Source organism: Adiantum capillus-veneris, chromosome 10, assembly GCF_014529385.1.
Source record: "Adiantum capillus-veneris isolate H3 chromosome 10, ASM1452938v2, whole genome shotgun sequence".
NCBI classification, from domain to species: Eukaryota; Viridiplantae; Streptophyta; class Polypodiopsida; order Polypodiales; family Pteridaceae; genus Adiantum; species Adiantum capillus-veneris.
In genome coordinates this window covers 75,234,050-75,257,362 of record NC_140940.1, presented here as the reverse complement: position 1 = coordinate 75,257,362, position 23,313 = coordinate 75,234,050, and the positions used below count along the sequence as shown (strand labels likewise).

Below are 23,313 nucleotides of genomic sequence, written 5' to 3'. Positions count from 1 at the left end.
TACAGCCAATGTGGGTGTTGGTGAGATGCGCAATGATTATCAACTCTACGACAGTGGCAGTCGATCATTGCTTTCCTCCTTGAGCAGTTCCAGACTAAGTGCCCACTGCCAGCGATGTTAGCTTGGCAGGCCCTGCCCTGTCAGCTTGTGTCCGCCACATGAGGACATCGAGTGAGCCTTATACTGCAGATGGATATTGTGCTCACTGCCTCTTGTGTGTTATGTGTCCCCAGCTAAGAGAGAGAGAGAGAGGAAGTTTGCTGACTGTGCGCCACAACATGAGAGAGAGAGAGAGAGAGAGATAGAGAAAGATAGAGAGAAATTCTTTAAATATCATAGGTATCTTTCACTCTGCATGGCTTTGGTGAGTCCTAAAGCGTGAGTGAGGGGCTTTGCATGGCCTGCATGAGATTTCAGAAAGGTCTCTGTAGCATTGAGAGTTGAATGCAACTTTGCATGAGGTGGACAACCATGATGATTCGGTAGGCAAATAGTGCCGTCGGGCGGGCTTGTCTACTGTCGTCGCTTGGTGATGCCGACAGAAAGTTGCCCTTCCTTCTCTCATATTAGGAAAAACATTGTGTATTAGTATTGTTTTCAATGGCTTTTGGGGTTCCTTCCCACGTTGCTGAGAAACTACCTTTGAGGCCTTCTTTTCTAGACTCTAACACTCGATTGAGCCAACCACCCCTTGACAGGACTAATGTTGTTGTATGTCGTTGCCCATTGACTCCTCAAATAACCGCACAATGTTCTATGTGAAGGCACCTACCAATTTTGAAAGGATTTAAGATGTTAAAAAATATATATAAATTCTTCTTCTTCTTCTTCTTGCACTAGACAGATTCTATGATCTAATTAAGAGTTCTTCTCAATCATATGTAACCGCACACGCATTCTATCATTACAAGCATTCTCAACATTGATCGTGCTTATGAACATATGTATATCTATCTATACTAACACTATATAGACTTTGCTCATGGTATGAAATTATAATTTCTACTATCCTAATTAGGTCTCTTTCGCTAATTATCAAGTGAGGAAGGATTTGCGGTAAGTCGTTCAAAGGAGGATGCAAAAATTGGGTAAATGCACTTATCTTTGGTGCATAATCGCATAGATATTCGCTCGGATGCCAATTTTGGAATCTCCTTTATTAATCCATACCAAGTGCGTAGCTCTGGGCTCTGATACCACTGTTATATACGAAAGACACGACGTCCCTGCAAAGTACATAAAATAACACGCTAACTACAATAAAACGATAGATCTGCATACCTGACGCCTCGCATAGCACATAATCAACGACGTACGCGAACAGAGAGGGACAGCGAGCGAGAGAGAGTAAGCGAGAACATGCAAGTGCACCTCCTAGAGCGGAGTGCTACGCCGGCACGGCGAGAGATAAGAGAAGAGAGGAGAGAAGAACTACGCATACACTGGGTGCAATCTCCCCCCGTGCAAGAGTGACCATTTCCCTCTTGCACGTATTTGATTTATAGATTTCTTGAATGGTCAATGTGAGTACAAACTAGCCGGCCGGTCATAAATGGCCACAGCTCATAAAGAGCACTTGAATAATCAAATATACATAAATATAGTATCCTTTTGCAATAGCCTACCTCGGTCAAGCCTTTTCCACATGTCAGCTGCAATAAATATCAATTCCATAACACTCACGCCTTTTGATCTCTCAACCCTCTCTCTCACCTTGTATCCCTCTTACACACTCGCTCTCTCACCTTCTCTTTTGCCTTCTAATCTCACTATTTCTCTCTCCCTCTCCCACCCTCTCATTCTCTTTGTACTATAGAAGCCCAAGGACATATAGCTAGGGAGAGATAGAGAGAGTTGAGATAGATAGAGCGTAGAGATATAGGGATTGCCATAATTTAACCTTTTAATTTATCTATCCTTCACTCATTTTGTTACTTTCATCCCCTCCCTATTTCTCCCTCTAATAAGGTCTAGGCATGGAGAAAGAGCAAGAGGAGGAACGATAGAGAGAGAGTGAGGACGTTATGAGATCTATTTTTTAGATATAGAGATGGATAGAATGAGGGAGAGAGGACTAATACAGACAAATAGAAATATGGGGAGAAGGATTGAGAGGAAAATAATGGAGGGGGAGGGACACACATATAATAAGATAGTTGGGTGAAATAGAGGGAGGGTAAGAGAAGGTTTGTAGTAGCAGATGCAAGAATTATGGAGAAGTATAAAGAGAACCATATCTGCTTCAGGAGTGCCCTTGTAGTATTTATTATTTGCTCACCGACAACATTTGAACGCGTCTATTCATCCACTTGGAAACTCATGGCCACCCGGTAGCTAGAGGTGTTTTGAGATCTTTGATTCAACGTAAAATAGAGCTTGTTTCCCGTGTGGTCACCAAAGTTTCTACTAGTGGTCTGAGACATTTGCCTCAATATTGCTAAACAAATGGTTATGGGAGCAGTTGTATATGAGAATGGGGAACAAGTGAATAGCAACGAAGTTCTCTTGATCTTGGAGGAGATGAGACCATTGGTCTATACTGTAAGAACTTGGGTGACTAGACCTTAGGATCCTCCTCCCAACATCCCAATACAAAGGCAGTCTCTTGCCCTAGACAGATCCCCTGTCCACACTACCTAGCGTGGCCCTTAGCCCAGTCCGTGACTCCCTGGCCTTGCCATTGTCCTGACATTACTCCCCCCTTCAGGAAGAGTTTTCGTCCTCGAAAACAAAAGTGGGAAACTTCTTCTTAAGAGCAGAGAGAGAGAGAGAGAGAGAGAGAGAGAGAGAGAGAGAGAGAGAGAGAGAGAGAGAGAGAGAGAGAGAGAGAGAATGTCATAATTGCCATTCATTTCATAGCAAAGCTGGTGTAGGGAAAGGAGTACTATTGTGCTTTACCAGTAATGTGGGCAATCGGTGGAGGTCGGGAGCGGTACATTACAGATAGCTCTAGCACAACGAGCCGGACGGCAGCTTGGCAGCCAACAATTGATGCTGGGGAATCTTCCCTTGCTGGCTGGCGATATTGAGCACAACCTCTCCAACAGCAGCTCGGCCAGCGAGTGGAAGAGGGTTGCAGACTTTTGATTGGATGGCAGGAGGCTGGAGACGTTGCCGGGGGAGGTGAGGCGTGGGCTACAGCGGCCAGCCAGCCACTTGCCGGCCAAAAAGAGCACTCGACACGTATGCACTCGCCCCTGCAAGATTCTCTTTGGCTGGCCGGCTGCTCTGGTTGTGCTCGTGCTAAGAGAAAGGACAATAGCTGTCCTTTCCCAATTGTCAAGGTCTAAGGGATGATGGCCATGCTTCTATTTTTTGCATGCTAATGTGTTAGCCACACGATAACCCTGCTATCGTTTTTGACTCCTGCTCCAAAATTCTCTTCGCTGTCGTATCATAGATGCAATTACTCTGAAATGAGTGTGATTCTGTGTGCGGACTTGTTAGCTGTTCAAGGTAACAAGGTGACCTTGTGTATTCTGCATGTTCAGTTCGTCAAGGATCGATGCATGCTAGATTTTCTGTTCAAAATGTGCAGTAGATGTACGATGGAGATGTAGTGTCCCACCGCCCTACTTTAGGCTTTGTTCAGACTGCCCACACGATAACTGCAAGCCATGGATACCTTTTTCGCCTCAAATATCTTTGTGGATGAATTGGGCAGCCCTGCGATTCACATTGCACACATTTTTAGCTACGCTTGTTAGAGCCGAAATGCATATTGATAGATCTGAGTTGCTTTTACCACCCCCCTTAGGCAGGAAGCCGCTTCGGCAGCTTGACCAGGCTGGAACACTACTCCAAGCAGTCGTCCATGAGTAAGCATGCCAATTACTTGGCATGGGCGTTGTACAAATATTTCTGGTGCAGCACCCAAAAAGTTGAGCAAAAGCCTGAGCGTCGCGTGAACCCAGCCTTCGTCTTCCATTCCTCCATCAGTTTGAAGTGGGACTGGCCTCTAACTTGCCGCCGTGCTCGAGACGCTAGCGGGAAAGACTTCCACGCTCGTAAGCGAATCAAAGGCGGCCACGTGGTATGCGCGTCAAGCGCGTTCAAGCTGCTCAAAACCCTGGCTCGCCCTCTGCACATGTTTCTTCGTTCTACCTCGACTCAGATCCTCAGCCTCAGCCTCTCTCGCACACACATAGCCCAGTGAGCCCACCCCAGGCACACGCGCCTACGCCCGCACTTGCCACAGCAACCCAAGAAATAGAAACAAACCCCCCTTGCCCATTTCGCTCGCTTTCTGCCCCACCGCCATCGCGTAAGCTCAGGAGACTGACCCGGAGTCCGGATTATCGTTGAAAGTTCATTGTCTTCTCGAAAATCTCTTTCGTTTTACCCTCTTTGAGCAGAAGGAGGGTTTCTGGGTCAGTTGCCCATATTCAACATAGCCAGACCTTGGTAGATTGGGTGTTTCTCAAATGTCTGAATTGTAGCAAGAAGCCGACATATGTCATCGCAGTTTCTTCCCGTTTTGTCCTGTTTTGCATTGGCCTTGTCCTCCTTGTGTAAGCTCTTTGCGTATCTGGGTTCAGGTCCGCCATAGCTTAGAGCCCTTCTTCTGTTATTCATTCTATCGAACAAAAAAAGGAAAGGATTATTCGACCTTTGATGGGGGCTCTCGCCCCTGGATTCAGATTTTGTCCGACAGACGAAGAGCTGTTCATTTATTATCTGAGGCCCAAAGCATGGGGTAAAGATGTTCATCCTGGTACCATTGCAGAGGTTGACATCTACAAATTTGAACCCTGGGATTTACCAGGCAAGTGCTTTTGTGCTACTTTGTAGAAAAGTGAGCGTTGCATAATGTCTTTTATCAGTTTCTCATTGTGAAAACGAAAGGTTTTCAAGCAAGAATGCGTCGTGTATTTTCTCCAAGTATAGATATGAGCCCGACCATTCTGAAATTTGAAGCTAGCTTGTTACACAATTGATGTTTATATCTATCATTATTGATTCTTGCAATACGACAAGCACATCCTTATATATGTGCTTGTGTGCTCTTGTACCTATGTGTGATGGTTGAAGCTGAATGGGATGATACGTGTATGAATGCTCTGCTTTTTTTCGTCTAGACTAGTGGGTCTGACCATGAAATGTTTATGTATGTTCTTCTCTGCACTAATCTAGGCATGGAATACTCGGATTAAAAGTACTTACAAAGAAGTACCATCTTAATGGTGGGCACTTTTTCTTTTATCTTCTTGATTGGGAGCCTGTCTATATTGGGACCTAGTTCCACACCTACTATTGGATACTGATGAAGCTAGTGGGTATGTCCTTGTATTTGGTCTACTCTATGCATGCTGGACCTGATGGTTATATTATATTGTCTTTGGGTTGAGTGTCTCGAGTCTGCAGCTTGTACATTCTTTTAGAGGTGAATCATGTCTTTTCTTGTCTGAAAGTACAGTCAAAATTTGGTAATTAAGTGGCAATTTTTTGTTTACAGACAAGTCAGCTTTATCAACTAAGGATCCAGAGTGGTACTTCTTCAGCACTCAAGATAAGAAGTATTCTCATACAGCACGCATAAACAGAACAACATCTCGAGGTTACTGGAAAGCAACCGGAAAGGATCGCAAGGTCTACAGTGGTCCGTCCATTGTTGGATTGAAGAAAACCCTCATATACTATGAAGGACGGGCTCCTAGTGGACGCCGTACAAATTGGATTATGCATGAATATCGACTGGACCAAGAATCAGAGAAGAAGGAGAAGGGCATGAGTGTCTCTGTGTTGTGCCGTATTCGCAAGAAGGGGGGGCCAGGGCCAAGGAATGGGGAGCAGTATGGGGCGCCAGTATGGAATGAAGGTGAGGAAACAGACGAAGAGGCAAAATCAGGAAAAGTGAGTTTTTCAAACGATGCTGGATCCCTGGAAGGGGGTAACCTGGAGGGAGGAAATGCTTATGATCTTCAAAACCAAGTTGAAGGTTTGAGGTCTCCAAGAAGACTTGGACCTGTGAAGGTTGAACTTAGTGAAATTGACAGCAGTGTGAACTCGGCGAGGGCAACTGATGGAGCTTCACATAGTCTACATGGTACAGAAAGTGTTTCTGCTACAGGTGGGATAATGGCGTGTGAGAGAGAATTAAATGATGATTTGAAGTCTACTTTTGATATTCCATGCTTTGACACAGCTCCCAGCATGTGGGAAGATCAGCTTGCCTGGCAGCACCAATTCTCAGAGTTACAGGATATGGGCACTCTTTTTGACTCAGAGTCCCTCTCTGTCTTGCCCACCCTCACTGAATTTGATGGCCACAATCTTCAGGACTATGTATATCCTTCTTTTGACGAACCAGAAATTCTTGGAGAGATGTGGTCTCTTGTCAACAATGACAATTATTGTGGCCTTGGCAGCAAGGAAATGGCGGCTCCGCAGCTCACAAGCAAGTTTGATGGTGACTATATTGAGCTTAACGACATAGAGGCTCCCCCCAGTGGGTTTGCAGTGAGATCACCACTGGCTGAGAAGAGGGCTGCAATTAAGGGAGCTGTCCAAGACTCACTAGCTTGTCAAGGTTCAGCTACTCGAAGAGTACGTTTGCAGGTCCCAGCTCCATCTCCTCCAGGAGGGAGGGTTAAGAATGTTGTTACTTCCGAGCATCTTCTGGCCACCCAAACACCACAACCACGGGTAAGGCTCCTGTAAACCAATCATAATGCTGGAATCAGGTTCTGATGATGCTGTAGATGCATGTGAGGTGCTTACATGAAGTATCTGTTTTCAAATGATTTTTATCTATCATTTTTCTTAGGTCATCATCTGTCATCAAGATACGTCACACCTGTGTTTTACATTAGCAATGTATGTGGTTACATTTGGTGTGCTTTTTTGTTGGCTTTTTAAGCTGAGCTTGATATTTTATGTGATTGATGGGTTTACATGGGAGTACATATTACGAAATATTCTTATAAGTATTATTGGTTGTTAGGTGCATATTGCCTTTGATACACCTAAAGAATAGTTTATAAGCTTTCTTTATGATTTCTTGGTTTATCTACTGCTTGATATATTTAATTACAATTTCTGATATGTTACATGTCTGTATGTTTGTACTTGGAGGGTTACTGCTGCTGTATATTCTATCAATATTGAGGGTTTTTTACCTTTCAGGTTGGAATGCCTATTCATGGAGGTTCTGAAGATATAGGTAGACTGATTTCAGGTTCTAACTTTACATACTGCAATACTCCTCATGCGGTGGAGTCTTCTTCTAGAAGTTATTTGTCCAAACACATGTCAACATATGCAGTCTCAAAATTTGAGATTGCACCTGCACAAGTTTGTTATGTGTCACTAACTGATAATCAAGATGGCCTTTCGGAAATGATCAAGAAAACCAAGTTTTCTACAGATTTATCAGTTAAGGAATTGATAGGTTATGAAGACGGTCATCTGGAAGTGATCAAGAAAACTGATTCCTCTACAGCTTTATCAACAAAGAATAGTGGTCAGGCATCTACTGTAAAACCTGAGATTGTCCCTGTGGAGATTTGCTATGCTTCATCAATTGATATTCAAGATGGATCTCCAGAAGTGCATAAGAAAAGGGACTCTTCAACAACTTTGCTAAGCAAGGATGAGAAGCAAATAGATGTGGATGCTTTAGGCAAGAGAGCCGTTTGCTCCTTGGATGCAACTGCATCTACCAGCCTGCTAACAGAACAGACCAATTTTGAAGGAAGTGAACTCGAGGGTGTGGCTTCTATAGGAAGTTCATCAAGGAAGCGGGATAGATTGAGAAAGTCTTTGAAAGAGCTAAAGATCAAGCTCAAGCAAACTGCTATAGGGGCCAAGTTAGAAGGCATGTGCACAAAGTTTGGTGACAGACTTTTTACACATGGAAAGGCAGATGACCCGCTCTTTCCGACTGAAGATGAGACGAGTGTTGTCAACGGATTGAAGAGTGGTTTATTGGCTATATTGTACTACTTGGCAACAGCGGCCTTGATTCTCAGTTGCCTCTTTTGGGGTTACCACATAGTAACAGCTTATGCATCTTCTGTTTCAGTACAGTAAAGTCGACAAAACCCAGGTGACCTACACTGGTGTTAAATGCTTCCAAGGCTGTCTGATCCACATAGTTCCTCAATAACTCGACACTTACCTTGCACACCTTTTCCCCCTTACCCCTGTGTGAGCTATCAATCAACTAAATTCTGTTTTTGAACAGCTTTACTTCACCTCCACCCTCTCATTTTTGAAGCTTCAGAAAGAAAAAAAATTATATTTCTCACTTGTATACCATTTCCCATGCCAGATAGAAATCCTATATTGTATTTGCATTCACCATTTCCCTTGTAGTTTTCTGGTATATCATGTATAGCAAAATCACCTACTTCTATGAAGATAATACTAACAGCATTAACTTCTCTGTTGCATGTCTCAAATTACGTGGTTGGAAGAGCTGATCTGTGATTGGCAGTTTGATGGTATGGTAGGTCTGGTGGCTTTCACATTTGTTGCAAATAGGCTTGCAGATACTTTCTCACTGAGTCCTGTTGCCTAACCTAATGATTTGTTTTCTTTGAACACTCCTTTGGGGAAACCCCTCTCTCTCAAATGACCTCCTCAATCGACTTGTGTCTGCAGGGCCTTGGGATTCTTGATAACTAATGCGCGGATGAGTTGTCTGCTCTTCAATTCTCATTTCTTATCTGAACTATCTTTGTGGCTTTAACATAGGTTCCCTCTACTATGTAGTGCGTTTCATGTAATTTATTTTGATTGGCTTAATATCAGCCAAGGGATCTGTGTGAGTGGACTAAGTGTATTACTGTCAACGGGTGTTTTTAAGATTTCGCCTGGCCAGACCAGCCATAGTGTGTCAAAACCTTGATAAATTTTGGATTATAAGTGTCGTTCAATTGCTGTGGGGCAGAGCGATTTGTCGTCCCCTTTAGCTTTCTCATGCTTGTTGTTGGATGTATTCCTTATCATGGAGAATATAAGCATTAGTGTGTCACGTCAGGAAAAAGGCACCAAGTGCTGCACTGGTTGTGTTAAAAACAGTGGCTGGCAAGAAGAACCGAAAGATTTGCAGGCATGCAAGGGTTATGATAGGATAATCAGAGTCAGCCTTACTTTAAGCACAGACTTAAGGACTTGTTGAGCTTGATGATGCTCTTGTGGAGAGAGGTGCTTTTGCCAGGAGCTAAACATGCTCTTTGCAATGTTGTTACTTGGAATACATTGATTGTAAGATACATAGAAGTCGAGATGGGCAAGCAGTCATATGCTTCAGCAACTGATGATGACCCTTCTTTTATCTGTCAATTTCTTTCTCTCTAGGCTTGGTGAGAAGGGCAAAAACTGTTGACACAGAATCTTTTGATATGATCTTTTTGATATTATAGCAGTCAGTGATGGTTTGAAACCTGATGTTTGCTTTATGAGGGTGCTTGAAAAAAAATTTACCACAAAAGAATTTGCTAGTTCGTGGTTCTTGACATGGGGAAAATCATTAATACAAGATGAGCAAATGTTTTTTGTTACAGTTGCTGATATCTGTGATTGTTTTTGAGGGGGCAAAAGAAATTAGGTTGGATAATAAATCCAATATTTAACCAAAGGGTTTTTCACTGTCAGGTTCGACGACCTAGATATAATTGGTAAGATCTTAGCAAAAGCCCCAATATACCTCAACCACTCCCCAATATGCATCCTACCATGGAACCCAGCTTTTGAATCCCTGGAGGCCTTCAAGGATTTGTGCCCCGTGTGGTTGATTTTGTCAAGTTACCAATGTGGTTGTGGGACAACCTTAGAGACCTTGCAAGCACCCTAGGTATCCCGTTGTAAGTTCCAACGCATAGGAAGGTGGGGACCATGGTGAATAGAGTGTACATTTGCTTGGATGTATGTAAACTCCCCCTAGAGAGCACGGTAATTAATGTAGGTGTGCAAGGGCTGAAAGTGATCCCTCTTAGATTTAGTACGTTTTTTGGAGCATGCTTTAAGTGCAATGGGTTTGGCCACTTAGTTTCGAAAATGGTGACGCAAGGGCTTCCCTCCAAATGTAGTGATCTAAAGCTTGTGTTGATAGGAGCCATTGACAAGGGGAAGCAACACACACAATTAGTTTTGAGAAAGGGGCTGTTGCAGCATAGTGTAATGTTGGGACAGGATGTCATGGGCATGTGTTAGAAGGCACAAAGTGATCTTCAGGGGCTTCCTTCTTGAAGTGTCTTGGATGGCATTGATTACAGGCTATGCACAGAAGAGGGCTATCCTGTCAAGCTTGAAGATGGTCTGTTTTTATCTCATTGACTAGAGAAAGCTTGTCATTTGAAACGTCTGTCTCTTGGGCTATGCTTCAAGGGACAAGGACACTTTATGGTGTTAAAGTGTCAAAGGTCTCTTGTGCTAGGGAGGCTTCTTATTGAACTCCAGAAATCGTCTTTATCAGCTTAAAGGAAATATGTCTATCTGCTAGGTTCATTTTCTATTGATCTCTTCATTTGAAGTAACTACAGCATTTTCTTTACTATTGTAATCTTCTAATGTGGTGCTAATGAGCTGAAGATCAAGCTAACTTCACTAATGAGCTCTCCAAAAGTGTACACGCTCAACCTTAAATTCTGTAGGCGGTGGGTGCAAACAACAATCCAGCCATAGCCTTTCATGTTCTCGTTTCAACACCGTCCCTTTAAATTGCTGTCAGACAATGACTTTACAACTAATTAAGCCACACATCCAGACCTTAACTTATCAAGTTAGAGATCACCCTCTAAGCCATCTTAATCGTCAATATGTTATCAAAACCTTACCTCTAGTGTGTCCAAAATCCTTCCCCTCTACTCTTCAGTCCTTCCAAATAGACAGCAAATAAATCCATTCAATAATTAAGAGATTTATACTTGACGGTGGCAAGAAAAGACACATTTACCTGCACTAAATGATATAAATAGTTCACATCTATAAAACGGCTTCTGACCATAATGGTCACAAAAGTGCCTTGTTAGTCTTATTCTCAGCAGGTTTTTCGTATCAAGTGCAGCATTATGTCTGGCTTTGTTTTGAAGGCCCTGGTGTCAAATCATTCATATGTTTGTGACTGCAGAGCTTGGTAGTTCTTCAAGGGACTATCTGCAATGGTTTCCTCAACTTTGCATTGCTTCAGGTCTTGTAATTGTTGTCTTCACTCCACCTGCATTTCACGATATAACAAACACGGCTTGTAATGTTAGTGGAGCTTTTGCTCAACAATAATTGACAAACGCAAGTCATAAAATAATGAACAAAGTAGTGTGGGGTGGCAACGCAAGTCATAAAATAATGAACAAAGTAGTGTGGGGTGGCCGCTTGTCTTTAGAGACGGGAGAGAGAAAAATATACATATAGGTCTACAAAAGGCCAGACCACCTACAAAAGGCCAGTGTGGTCTATGAGACATATACCTAGTTACATCCATGTCATCCTATCAATAGAAGATAAAAAACTACAAGAACATTCTACACTCAAGCTAGGAGATCGAAATTGAAAATACAACCGTCTCTCAATACATAAGATGTAAAGAATCCTTTCACAATGATCCTATGATGTCTCATAATGTGGTCCAGAGCCACGTTGAAGATGAGTCCAGGAGAAGTCTCTTGTGCCTCACAAAGATGGCTCTGACCTGCCCCTAGAGTGGTCTCCATGGTCATGGACATCGCGCTTAATAGAGCAAATGGATGTCACAAGTTGGTGGCATGGCATGCCCAATTGGAAGGACTGGCCAAGAGGACAAGGGGATAGAGTTTAAAAACTCTTAACCCAAAAGAACTGAACCTACAAGATGTGGCCGAGGGACCTAAGGAATGGTGAACCCCTACCGACTTGAAGAGCGCCGGCCGAGGGCCTAAACCCTAAATTGACAAAGCGTATAGGCTGGCTGCAAATTTCCGTAAAAAGCGCTGACATGCTGACGTGGCAGGCTGTACGGATTTCCGCGTTTTGTGCTGGCTGTTGTGCTCGTAGTTTTGCGCATGCTTTTGGCAACAAATACTTTTGCTTCAGGAGCTTTTGGGGCTCTGCTTTTGGGCATTCCTTGTAGTATTTATAAGTGCTAAGAGAAACAGTCTCTAGAGAGCATCTGGATGCATAGTCTTGAAGAGAACTGGACCCTTGGGGAGTTGTCCCTTTGAGTTGTTCTGCTTCGTTCTTGGAGAAGACGATAATGTCATCAAAGAAAGTGCCCACTCCATCATACAGTTGAATGTCGTTGGAGCATTCCTAAGGCCAAATGGCATCACCAAATATTCATATAAACCAAAAGTCGTGATGAAGCTGTCTTGTAGACATCTCCAAGAGCAATTCGGATCTAATGATATGCTGAAATAAGAGGACCCCTGGAGTCTGTCGAGAATATCATCGATCCTTGGGATAGGGAATCTATGCTTGATGGTGATTTTATTGACAGCTCTATAGTCAATGCACATTCTCCAAGATCCATCTTTCTTTAGTATTAGCAACACCACTGAACAGAAAGGTGAAGTGCTAGGTTGGATGAGACCCTTTTCAAGAAGTTCTTTTACTTTGGTTCATTATTTCTTCATTTTGGGCTCGGCTAACTCGATAAGGTGGCCGGTTTGGTGGTGTTCTACTGGGAATCAAATCAATCGTTATGATCTTTCTAACGTGCAAGAGGTAACTCGCTTGGTAAACCTTTAGGGAAACAGTCAGCCTGAGCTAGTAGAAATTCTTGTAGTTCCTTGTCGAGGTCAGATCTTTGATTATCATTTAGTTCTTTCAAGAAGATTGAATAAACAAAAAGACCGGGTTTCATCAAGTGGGACGGACTCGCCTTTCAGTTTTACATCAAATACAATCTCTTTGCCCTTCTCATTCTTCAAGATGGCCTTCCTTGCCCTATAATCGACCAGGGCGCTGTTCTTGTAAAACCAAGGGATTCCTAGGAGGACGTCACACCCTTCTAAAGACATGATGTAAAATCCTCGCACCCTAAATACCCTTGACAATGCAAACATAGTTTGCCAATGACAAATGTAAGGGTAACATCCCGTCCGGGTGCCGCTAGAACAACCTCGCTCGGTGGCCCCATTTCCTTGGGCATAATTCCAAGTCGAGCCGGCACTGAGTATATCCTAGATAGGCTCAATGGGGCAAATGTTTTCAGCAAGGTCGATCTCAAGAGTGGATACCATCAGGTACGGGTATTCAAAGGCGACATCTTCAAGACCGCTTTTCGCACCGAGCGAGGGTAATGGGAGTATATTGTTATGCCTTTTGGATTGACCGGTGCCGTGGGTACATTTAATCGTCTCATGGTAGGCCGTTACGGCGATATGGTCGGTGTATGTGTGTTCATCTTTTTGGATGATATTCTCATTTTTTCTGCATCGTGGGAACAACATGAAAGGGATGTCGAAAGGGTACTAACCCGTTTGGATGAGTGTCAGTTGTACATTGCAGCTAAGAAGTCTGAATTTTTTCTTACTGAAGTCACTTATCTCGGTTATATCATTTCTGCAGAAGGCGTCAAGCTAGATTCCGCGAAGGTGGAACAGGTTTGTAATTGGGATTTGCCCAAAACTGCATATGATGTGCGTTCTTTTCTTGGTTTATGTCAAGCATATAGTTCGCACATAGAGAATTTTGCACCCATTGCCGCACCTATGACTGATGTTTTGAAAGGGGTCAAGACTCGCCGTCAGCGCGTAGACTTGCCTGAAGCAGCCATTGAAGCTTTCGCAGGTCTCAAGGTTGCGGTGACACAAGCACCGTGTCTTATCCTTGCCTTTTGGGATGACCCCTTTGAGGTATGGACGGATGCGAGCAATGTCGCCATAGGAGTTGTGCTTCAGTAGCATGATCGTCCTGTAGCTTTCCTTAGCCGGAAGCTCAATAGTGCAGAAAAGAATTATTCAATTTATGATAAAGACTTTTGTCTGTCATTCACTCTCTTAAGCATTGGAAGCATTTTTTGTATATAGAGAGTTTACAGTTCGCACAGACCATCGAGCCCTCAAGTGGCTCCAGTCTATGCCTAATGCACATTGGAGTGATCGCCAAGCACGGTGGTCACAATTTTTTGAGCAATTTGGAGGTTTGATTGAGTAAGTGCCTGGAAAAGCTAACCCTGTTGCAGATGCGTTGAGTCGCAAAGGACAGATTTTGGCTCTTGAATCAAGGTCCACATTTTCTATTCAGGGTGTGTCTTTCGACAGCATGAAGAATCAATATGCGGATTCCGAGTTTGGTAAGCATTGGTTGCAGGCTCTTGCTTCCCAAGGGCCAAGCAACTATCTTATTCGTGATGGTTTGTTGTATTTTCGTTAACGTTTATGTGTGTTGCCCTCTCTCAGGCCAACCATGTTGCATGATGCACATGATTCTCTCACGGGTGGGCACAAGGGAATGAACACCACTTTGGAAAAAATCGATTCTTTTATTGGCCTAAAATGCGAAAGGATGTGTTTCGTTATGTCACACAATGCACTATATGTCAAAAGGTAAAAGCTCCTCGAGGTAAGCAGCAAGGGCTCTTGCTTTTGCTACCAATTCCCAATGGACCTTTTCAAGATATTTCCATGGATTTTGTGACTAACCTTCCACTAAGTTTGCATTCAAGAAACACTCAATGTTTAAAAATTGTTGATCATTTCAGCAAGTTTTATGTGTTGATTCTTTGTAAAGCCACAGTCACTGCACAAGATGTAGCACAGTTGTTCATTAAGCATTGGTACCCCCTCTGTGGTTTGCCAAAATCGATTGTTTCAGATAGGGATGTTAAGTTCACGGCCAATTTTTGACACGCACTCTTTAAAATTTTTGGCACTAAGTTGAATTTTTCATCGGCTTTTCATCCACAGTCAAATGGTCAGACAGAGATTTACAATCAATTGGCTTTTGATGTTTTAAAGTCATATGTACATGATCAACAGTCTCAATGGGAGCTCTATCTCCCATTGGTTCAGGCTATTTTGAATGACACTTTTTCCTCTGCCATTGATAGAACTCCGTATGAGGCAGCTTTTCGCCGTCTGTTCCAGTCACTTTCGCTCGGTCAGTCAAATGCCTGATGCCAATGCTGAAAGTCGTCATTGGATGAGATTTCTGACAGTGTGAAGCTTCGGCTAAGCAAGGCTCGGGAATCTTATTCATGGCAGGTTAATAAGCATCGTCAGGATGTTTCGATCAAGGGAGGGGATTGAGTGTATTTAAGAATCATGAAGCAACGTCTTAAGCAAGTTGGAAAGAAGTGTCCAAATTGTCTTTTCGAATGTATGGTCCATTTCCTGTCATTAAAAAGATAAATGAGGTTTCAATGAAATTGCAGTTGCCTAACTCATGGTCAATGCACAACGTTTTCCATGTTTCTTGGTTGACAGTGTTTCAGGGAACACCTCCATAGGACATTTCGGAAGAAGAAGAACCGGAGATCATCGATGAAGCTAAAGTAATGGAGCCGGAGCAAGTGTTGTTGCATTGGTTTCGACATGGTTCGAAGAAGCAAGTGAGACAATACTTTTTGAAGTTCAAGGATCGAGGAACCCACGAAGCAGTGGGGGTCGACGAAGAGTTTTTCAAGGATTACCCAGAGTTGCTGGCAGACTACAAGGAAGCCATGAAGCTTGGTACCAATACCTCACTTAAAAAAGGAGGGGATGTCACGTGACACATCCAACCCTATGTGTCCGTGGACAAGCTACAGCATGACAAGGGTTCAGTCAGTCCAATTAGTCCAGTCAGTCTAGCTTAGGAAGTGTTATGGCACTTCTGTGAGTCTGGTCGCAGACCGTGCATGCCCAGGCACTGTAGATGCATATCCTCTGGTTGCACACTGCATGATCATCAACATTACCATCAGAATCCATCAGGAGCAGTTTCCACTGCATAAAACCTATTCGCCCTATTTTTGACATTTTTCACTTATTATTTTCAGTGACTTTTGTTGGGAACTGGGTAGGGCAATTTTGCTAAAGTTCTATATAAGCAAACCTAGGATTAGGCTAATTGGCAGAAGAGCAAGGAGAACACAGGCACGTTCCCCCTCTCTCTCTCAAGCAAGACTTCCCCCCTTGGTTGGCGTTAGCGTTTTCCACTCAAGTTCCTTGGCGTTTTCAGCAGCCACCCTCATCGCCAATAGCCTCAGTCATCAGCGCTTGAAAGACTCAGCAATTCAGCATTTTTCCAGCCTGCTGTATAGTGTTTTTCAGCCAGCCTATCCAGCGTTTTTCTGCACCAGCAGGCAGTGTTTTCTGCAACAGTACCTCAGCCATAAGACAACGTTTTTACAGCAGCCTATTCAGCGTTTTTGAAGCAGCAGAATTCAGCCACACTTAGCGTTTTTGGACGACAGTACAACAGCGATTTTCAGCAGAATATAGAGTCAAGTCATCGCCGTCGACCTCATCCTAGTTGCACATTGCATCAGTCCTCAAGTGCATCAGAGTCTTGTACCGGTTGTGCAATCAATAGTAGACCACTCTCGCCATCGAGAGTGGGGCCTTCGGAGGAGGGTTTTACAACTTCCCGGTGTTGTATTCTCTTCTCTCTCTATCTCTCGGTCTCAGCACCTCTACGCACAGTGTCTATTCACTTTGTTTGTGATCACTTACACTCTCTCATTAAGGGTACGGAAGGCTCTCCCTTCCGTAGGTAAAAGGAACCTTGAGCACGATCGGATCACTCATTCTGAGAAAGAACATCATTCACTTCCGTTGCACCTTACATCTTGAATAGTCATTGGAAGAGCACCAATGAGCGGTACCACTTTCTGAGTTTGCCCCGTGGCTAGCTCAGCTTCAATTTCTCCACCCTCTGCATCATAATCAAAGTGCGTCTGCTATAAAAATTATGGATGGATGAAGTTCTCTGTAGCTCCGGGGTCAAAGAAAATAAGGGCTTTGAAGCCATTGACTTTGCCATATGCTCGACACAATTCATTTGTACTCTCAAGGCATATGCCATAAATATTAGGAACTAGTCCAATAGCGGGTCTAGCTCCCTTAGCAAGAGGTGGCACTAGGGTTTTGTCGACCATTGGTGCGGGCTCGGCTCCTCTGGTCTATCAATGCGTTTGGGACAACTAGAATGATTATGCCCTGTTTGAAAGCATCCAAAGCATCGGCCTTCTTGTAGTAAGGTGTCTCGTTGTTGAGGCGTCAAACGAGGCCTTTGGGTTTAATTTTCACGAGACTCTCGAGAATTTGTTTGTTGTTGCCGAGAGTTGTGGTTAGTGGCCGGAGATTCTTCTGTGGTAAACTCTAGCTTTCCCTTCATAAGTTTGTAGCCGACCGCGGCATGGTCCATAAGTTCTTGCATGGTGGAAACTTGCTTGGATAGACAATATTCCTGCAATGGTGTATCGCGCGCATTGGGCCTTCAAGGAAACAAATCTAAAGAAGGACACCGGAAGGTACACGTCGAGAAACCTTTGGTTATGTTCGTCCATGGTTTCGATGGCAAGCATTTTCAAGTTGCCCCACTCTGCCAAAATCCGGACTTCAAACATAGAAGTCATGTAACTACGTGCAAAAACTGTCTTGAAAGCTTGCCAGGTCCTTGGAGCTTGCGGTTGTGTCGCGATTGAACTCCACCATTGCATAGCATTATCTTTAAGAAATCCTGCTGCTCGAGAAATCTTGGATTCTTCTGTATAGTTTCCTAAAGCATAGATGTTGTCGAATTGTTGTAGGAACTACAATGCTTTCTTGCGATCTTTCACCTCGGAAAAAGTGAAAAATTTGACTGTCGTGCCACCATCTTTGAAATCTTTGGGTTGGTTAGGCGCATATCTCAGGTATGGATAATAAGGGTATCCATATGGGCTCCAACCATTGTAGCTTGGTGGCGGTGGTGGAGGTGGGGGCAATGGCGGTGGCAAAGGCGGTTGCACTAGATCAGGGTCAGATGGCTGCACCATATTCCTGAAACTCCCCTGATCGGAAAAGACGGCTGAGAAGTTTTGTTAGTTGGAAGCTCTCGTACTTACTGATGCCGGAGGAGGAGGTACCACCTGGGCATCAGAGGGGGTAACATGTAGTTCAATTGTTGAAAACTTTGCAACATCGGAAGATTCTGCTGAGGATGCCGCGAAAGAATGTCGTGGAGTTCGTTGAGTAGAAATTGCAAATATTTTCCTGAACCCATGAATTCCAAGTCTTGGGTTCTTTATGGCTTATGCCCTGTAAGACAGAGCGATGAAGACGAAAGCGCGCCCGACGCACGATGAAGTAAGGATGGGAGTGGCTAATAAATCCGGGATCCGAGGCCGAAGATACCTCAAATAAAATTACAATAGCTCTATCTGCTCTTTTGTAGGACTAGTATGCTTTCAAAAAAGCACACGGCTGATGCTTTGATACCACTGTCACAATACGAGCACCACATGCCAATAGAAAAGAACAGATTGAATAGACTTTTAGGACTTCAATAACAACTGAACTTAGAGAGAGAGAGAGAGAGAGAGAGAGAGAGACAACACGGAGTGGCGAATTCCACCCCAGAGAGTATTGGCCCCAAACCTTGGCGCCCCTTACGGTATTTCTTTATATTGCATCAACACTGTACAAGCCGATACTCCAGACTCTACACCTTTTCCAAGAGCACGCCAAAGAATGAGCCCTTAGCACACATTTAAAGGCCCTAGGCCCCAAAAGCAATTTACATGAAAAGCCTTCAAAACTCAAAAGCTTCTCGTCCAAAGGCAATGCCAAAAAGCTGTCAGCACGATTTGCGGAATTCCATACAACTGCCACGTCATCAATCAACGCAAAACGCGGAGCGTCCGTACAACTGCCACGTCATGAAGTGTTTGTGTGTGCGAGAGTCCTGCTTTATTTTAATCCCTTTATGTCACCGGGGCCCCATCGGACGAGGTCCCCATAAGTTGGTAGGACTTCTTCTTCTTCTGCTACTTGTTCTTCTTAGGGTTTAGGCCCCTCGGCCGACATCTGCAAGTTGGCTCCATTCTTCAGGGCTTTGACACGTCAACAGTTTGTGACAGTCGGAGAAGGAGGTACCACCTGAGGCATCAGACTGGGTAACATGTAATTCAAAAATTGTTGAAAACTTTGCAGCATCGGAAGGTTTTGTTGAGGATGCCGCAAAAGAATGTCGTGAAGCTTGTCGAGAAGAAACTCCAAATATTCTGTTGAATCCATGAACGCCATGTCTTGAGTTCTCTATGGCTTATGCCCTATAAGACAAAGCAGTGGAGCGCGCCTGATGCGCTATGAAGTAAGGGTGGGAGGGGCTAATAAGTCTAGGGTCGGGTCCCGAATATACTTCAAATAAGATTCCAATAGACTTTGGAAGCGCCGGTTTGCTTTGTCTGTTCTTTTGAAAGACCGGTATGCTTAAAGCACACACTTGATGCTCTGATACCACTGTCACAAGACAGGCACCACCTGCCAATAGAAAAGAACAGACTGAACAGACTTTCAACACTTCAATAACAACTGAACTGAAAGAGAGACGGCGCGTGACACAGAGTAGCGGAATTCCACCCCAGAGAGTATTGGCCCCAAGCCTTGGCGCCCCTTTCGGTATTTCTTTATATTACTTGAACTCAATACAATGCCATACTCGCGCTCTGCACCTTCTCACTGAAGCGTGCCAAAGAATGAGCCCTCTGCACATATTTAAAGGCCCTTGGCCTATGAAAAGTAGTTTACATGAAAAGTCTTCGAACTAAAAAGTAATTGGTCTAAAAGCATCAAAAATCTACTGGCGCGTTTTGCGAAAATCCGTACAACTGTCACGTCAGCAACGCAAAATCCGGAAATCCGTTCAGTAGACACGACTATAGGTGATAACACTAGTTTTGGCGATAACAATATAGGTAGAGCTTTTATGTTGCATTTTCCTGTGTTTTTGAGAGATTTGATGTCTATCTACCATGTTTATGGTCATCTATACACTTATGGCTACTTGATGAGATTTTATCTTTGATTCTCATGCATATGTCCTAGTTGGCTAGTTACAAGCATTGTTTACAAGTTGCTTGTTGGATATAGGTCTAAAAGTTGCAAATTTATTTGCGCTTGATTTTTGGCAGTGGCTTTTGCAACACTTTTATTGTGGATGAGTCATGTGTTATCAGATGCATTTTTTTGTGAGTGCTTGGAGTGATAGTGAGCTCTTTTGAGAGCTCTATCTCTGCAGAGGTTATTGTTTACTGCTTGCATCTTATCTGGCACATGTTTGTGCATCATTAACTCATGTATGTTGAGTTGTGCACACTGCCCTCGTATATCGCTGTGGAGCCAATTTTGGCTTGTTTTTTGCTAGTCTCGAGCATTTTTAAGACTTGGTCAAAAGATATCTTGACTATAGTCATTTTATTATAGTCGTGTCCCATAAGATGGTAGGAATTTCTTCTTCTTCGTTTGCTTATTCTTAGGGTTTAGGTCCCTCAACCAGGATCTGCACAATGGCTCCGTTCTTTAGTGGCTTGATACGTCAGCAATTTGTGACAGTAAGCTTTTGGGGCTCTGCATTCAGGTATTCCTTGTACTGTTTATAAGTGCTCCAAGGGCAAGTCTCTAGAGAGCATCTTGACGAAGAGTCTCAGAGAAAATTGGACCCTCGAGTTGTACCTTTTAGAAGCAATAACAAAGAAATACCAGAGGGGGCGCCAGTCTTTGGGACCAGTGCATCTTGGCTCGAAAGTCCGCCATGACTCGTTGACTCTCTCTCTCTCTCTCTCTCTCTCTCTCTCTCTCTCTCTCTCTCTCTCTCTCTCTCTCTCTCTCTCTCTCTCTCTCTCTCTCTCTCTCTCTCTCTCTCTCTTCAAATTTAGTTATTTGCAGGTTTTGTTCAAGTGTTGCTATTGATTTCTCGCTTGGAGTGTCCAAGCCTGTAACAATGGACTTGTTTAGTTTGACTCCACGCTATGGTGCGATATTGTAGTTCAGGTGGCACATTTATGGTGACATAGCAAGATTGCAAACACTGCACACCAGCAAGCACAGATTATCTTCTAACTCCTTTTGAGGCGAAATATAAGGTGCAGTGGAAGTGGATATTGATATTGCTCAAGATGAGTGCTCCGAACTTTGCCCACGGGTTCCTTTTACTTACGGAAGGGAGAGCCTTCCGATCACGGATTTTGTGACTAATCTTTCTTATATTTACGGAAGAGAGAGTGCAATGCTCACTAACAAAGTGAATGCTACACTGTGAATGAAAGTGTTGAGAATGAGAGAGAGAGAGAGAGAGAGAGAGAGAGAGAGAGAGAGAGAGAGAAGAATACGACACCAGACGGTTCTCAAACCCTCCTCCAAGTGCCTCCATCTCTATGGCGAGAGAGGTCTATGCTATAGATTGCAAAAATCTGGTACAATGGTCTAGATGCAATGGACTTTCCGTCGATGTCGACGACAATGACGACGACGACGAGGACGGCTAAAAACCGAAAACGCCTGAAAATGCTGAAATCTGGAAACTCTGATCTACTGATGAATACTGACACTATGTCGGCGAGGGCGACGACTCGACGACGACGCGCTGAGAACACAGATGCTGAAATCTGAAAACAGCGGGCTGAAACTGAAAACACTGGCTGATCGACGGTACGGTGAGGCTCTGTTGCGGGTAGGTGAGATCTACAAAGCTAAGGAGTCAATCTGCAATGGCTAAGGGCTGAATACTGAAAACGCTAGCCTGTATGGCTGGATCGGAGCGCTGATGATTGAAAACGCTAGGCAATCTGCAGGATGCAAAAACGCTAGGCCTGATCTGCAATCTGCAAACTCAGGTGTGCTGGGATCTGAAAACGTTAGTTGAGCTGAGATGTCCAAAAACGCTAGCTGTCTTGGTGGCTGAAAACGCTGATGTTCTCTGCCGGTCTTGCCGAGAAGATGCACTGCATGTTGCCTAAATCCTTCTGCTGCTGCTTTCTACTGAGCGCCCTCCCCTCTGCTTCTATAGCTGGATAAATATGGGTCAAGCAGTGTCCCCAACAGCCCCACGACCTTGTAAAAATAGCATCATAAATAAATAAATAAATAAAAATGCCTGCAAACTGCCTGTCCCCAAACTACCAAGGGATTTGGGTGTAATGCTTGGACAATGCACATGCTGGGTGGTATTGGGTTGTGCAATCAGAGGATATGCAACTACTCTAAGTGCCTGGACATGCACGGCCTGCACACATGCTCACAAAGGTGCCAAAATACTTCCTACGCTAACCTAAACTTGTCCACATGCACATACGGTTAGATGTGTACGTGACATCCCCTTCTTTTTAAAGTGAGGTACTTGTACCGAGTTGCATGGCTTCCTTATAGTCTGCCAACAACTCTATTAATCTTTGAAAAAATCTTCATCGACCTACACTACCTCTTCATCCTTGAACTTTAAAAAGTACTATCGCACTTGCCTCTTTGAGCCATGTCAAAATCGACGCAACAAAATCTCCTTCGTTTCCATGACTTCGGCTTCATCTATGATCTCTGGTTCTTCTTCTTTAGAAATGTCCTTCGGAGGTGTACCTTGAAACAATTTCAACCAAGAAACATGGAAAACGTTGTGCATTGACCATGAGTTAGGCAATTGCAATTTCTGGAAACCTCATTGATCTTTTTAATGATAAGAAATGGACCATACATTTTGAAAGACAACTTAGGACACTTCTTTCCGACTTGCTTAAGACGTTGTTTCATGATTCTCAAATAGACCCAATCCCCTTCCTTGATAGTACCATCTTTACGATGCTTGTTAGCCTGTCGTGAGTAAGACTCCCGAGCCTTGCTTAGCTGAAGCTTTACACTCTTAGAAATCTCATCCAACCACTGACTTTCAGCATTGGCATCAGACAATTGACTGATCGAGCAAGTCAAATGTGACGAACGGATGGCCAAATGCTGTCTCATACGGAGTTCTACCAATGGCAGAGGAATAAGAGTCATTCAAAATTGCTTGGACCAATGGGAGATAGAGCTCCCAATGAGACTGTTGATCATGCACATATGACTTTAAAACATGAAAAGCAAACTTAACATCCCTATCTGAAACGATTGACTTTGGCAAACCACAGAGGGGGTACCAATGCTTAATGAACAACCTTGATACATCTTGTGCAGTGACTGTGGCCTTACAAGGAATTAACATGCAAAATTTGTTGAAACGATCAACGATTGTCATGCATTGTGTGTTCCTTGCATGCAAACTAGGCGGGAGATTGGTCACAAAATCCATAGAGTTATCTTGAAAAGGTCCTTCGGGAATAGGCAACGGCATCAAGAGACCATGCTGCCTACCCCTAGAGGCTTTTACTTTCTGACAAATGGTGCACTGTGCGACATAACGAAACACATCTTTTTGCATTTTAGGCAAATAAAAGAATTC

At 43.7% G+C, this 23,313-nt stretch overlaps 2 protein-coding genes across 4 annotated transcripts in view; one reads left to right on the top strand and one right to left on the bottom strand.

Moving 5' to 3' along the window:
- Nucleotides 1–4,067: 4,067 nt before the first annotated feature.
- Nucleotides 4,068–8,386, top strand: LOC147449084 (uncharacterized). Of its 2 annotated transcripts, none has more exons than XM_086521661.1 (3): nt 4,068–4,765; nt 5,456–6,645; nt 7,126–8,386. In XM_086521661.1, the coding sequence occupies exons 1-3, from the start codon at nt 4,615–4,617 to the stop codon at nt 8,029–8,031; spliced, it is 2,247 nt and encodes a 748-aa protein (XP_086377787.1). In that variant the 5' UTR covers nt 4,068–4,614; the 3' UTR covers nt 8,032–8,386. The 2 variants fall into 2 exon arrangements, with proteins under 2 accessions (XP_086377787.1, XP_086377788.1); XM_086521662.1 differs by lacking the exon at nt 4,068–4,765 and adding an exon at nt 4,823–5,276.
- A 2,445-nt stretch (nt 8,387–10,831) lies between these two features.
- The window catches only part of LOC147449083 (myosin heavy chain-like protein), a 34,597-nt gene continuing 22,115 nt past the window's right edge, over nt 10,832–23,313 (bottom strand). Inside the window, exons 4-5 of one of the 2 annotated variants that reach the window (XM_086521659.1) lie at nt 22,346–22,457; nt 10,832–11,161 (exon numbers count right to left, since the gene is read on the bottom strand). In XM_086521659.1, coding sequence (XP_086377785.1) covers nt 22,360–22,457 — 98 coding nt within the window. In that variant the 3' untranslated portion in view covers nt 10,832–11,161; nt 22,346–22,359. The remainder of the gene's footprint in view (nt 11,162–22,345; nt 22,458–23,313) is intronic. The other variant, XM_086521660.1, reaches the window with a different exon arrangement.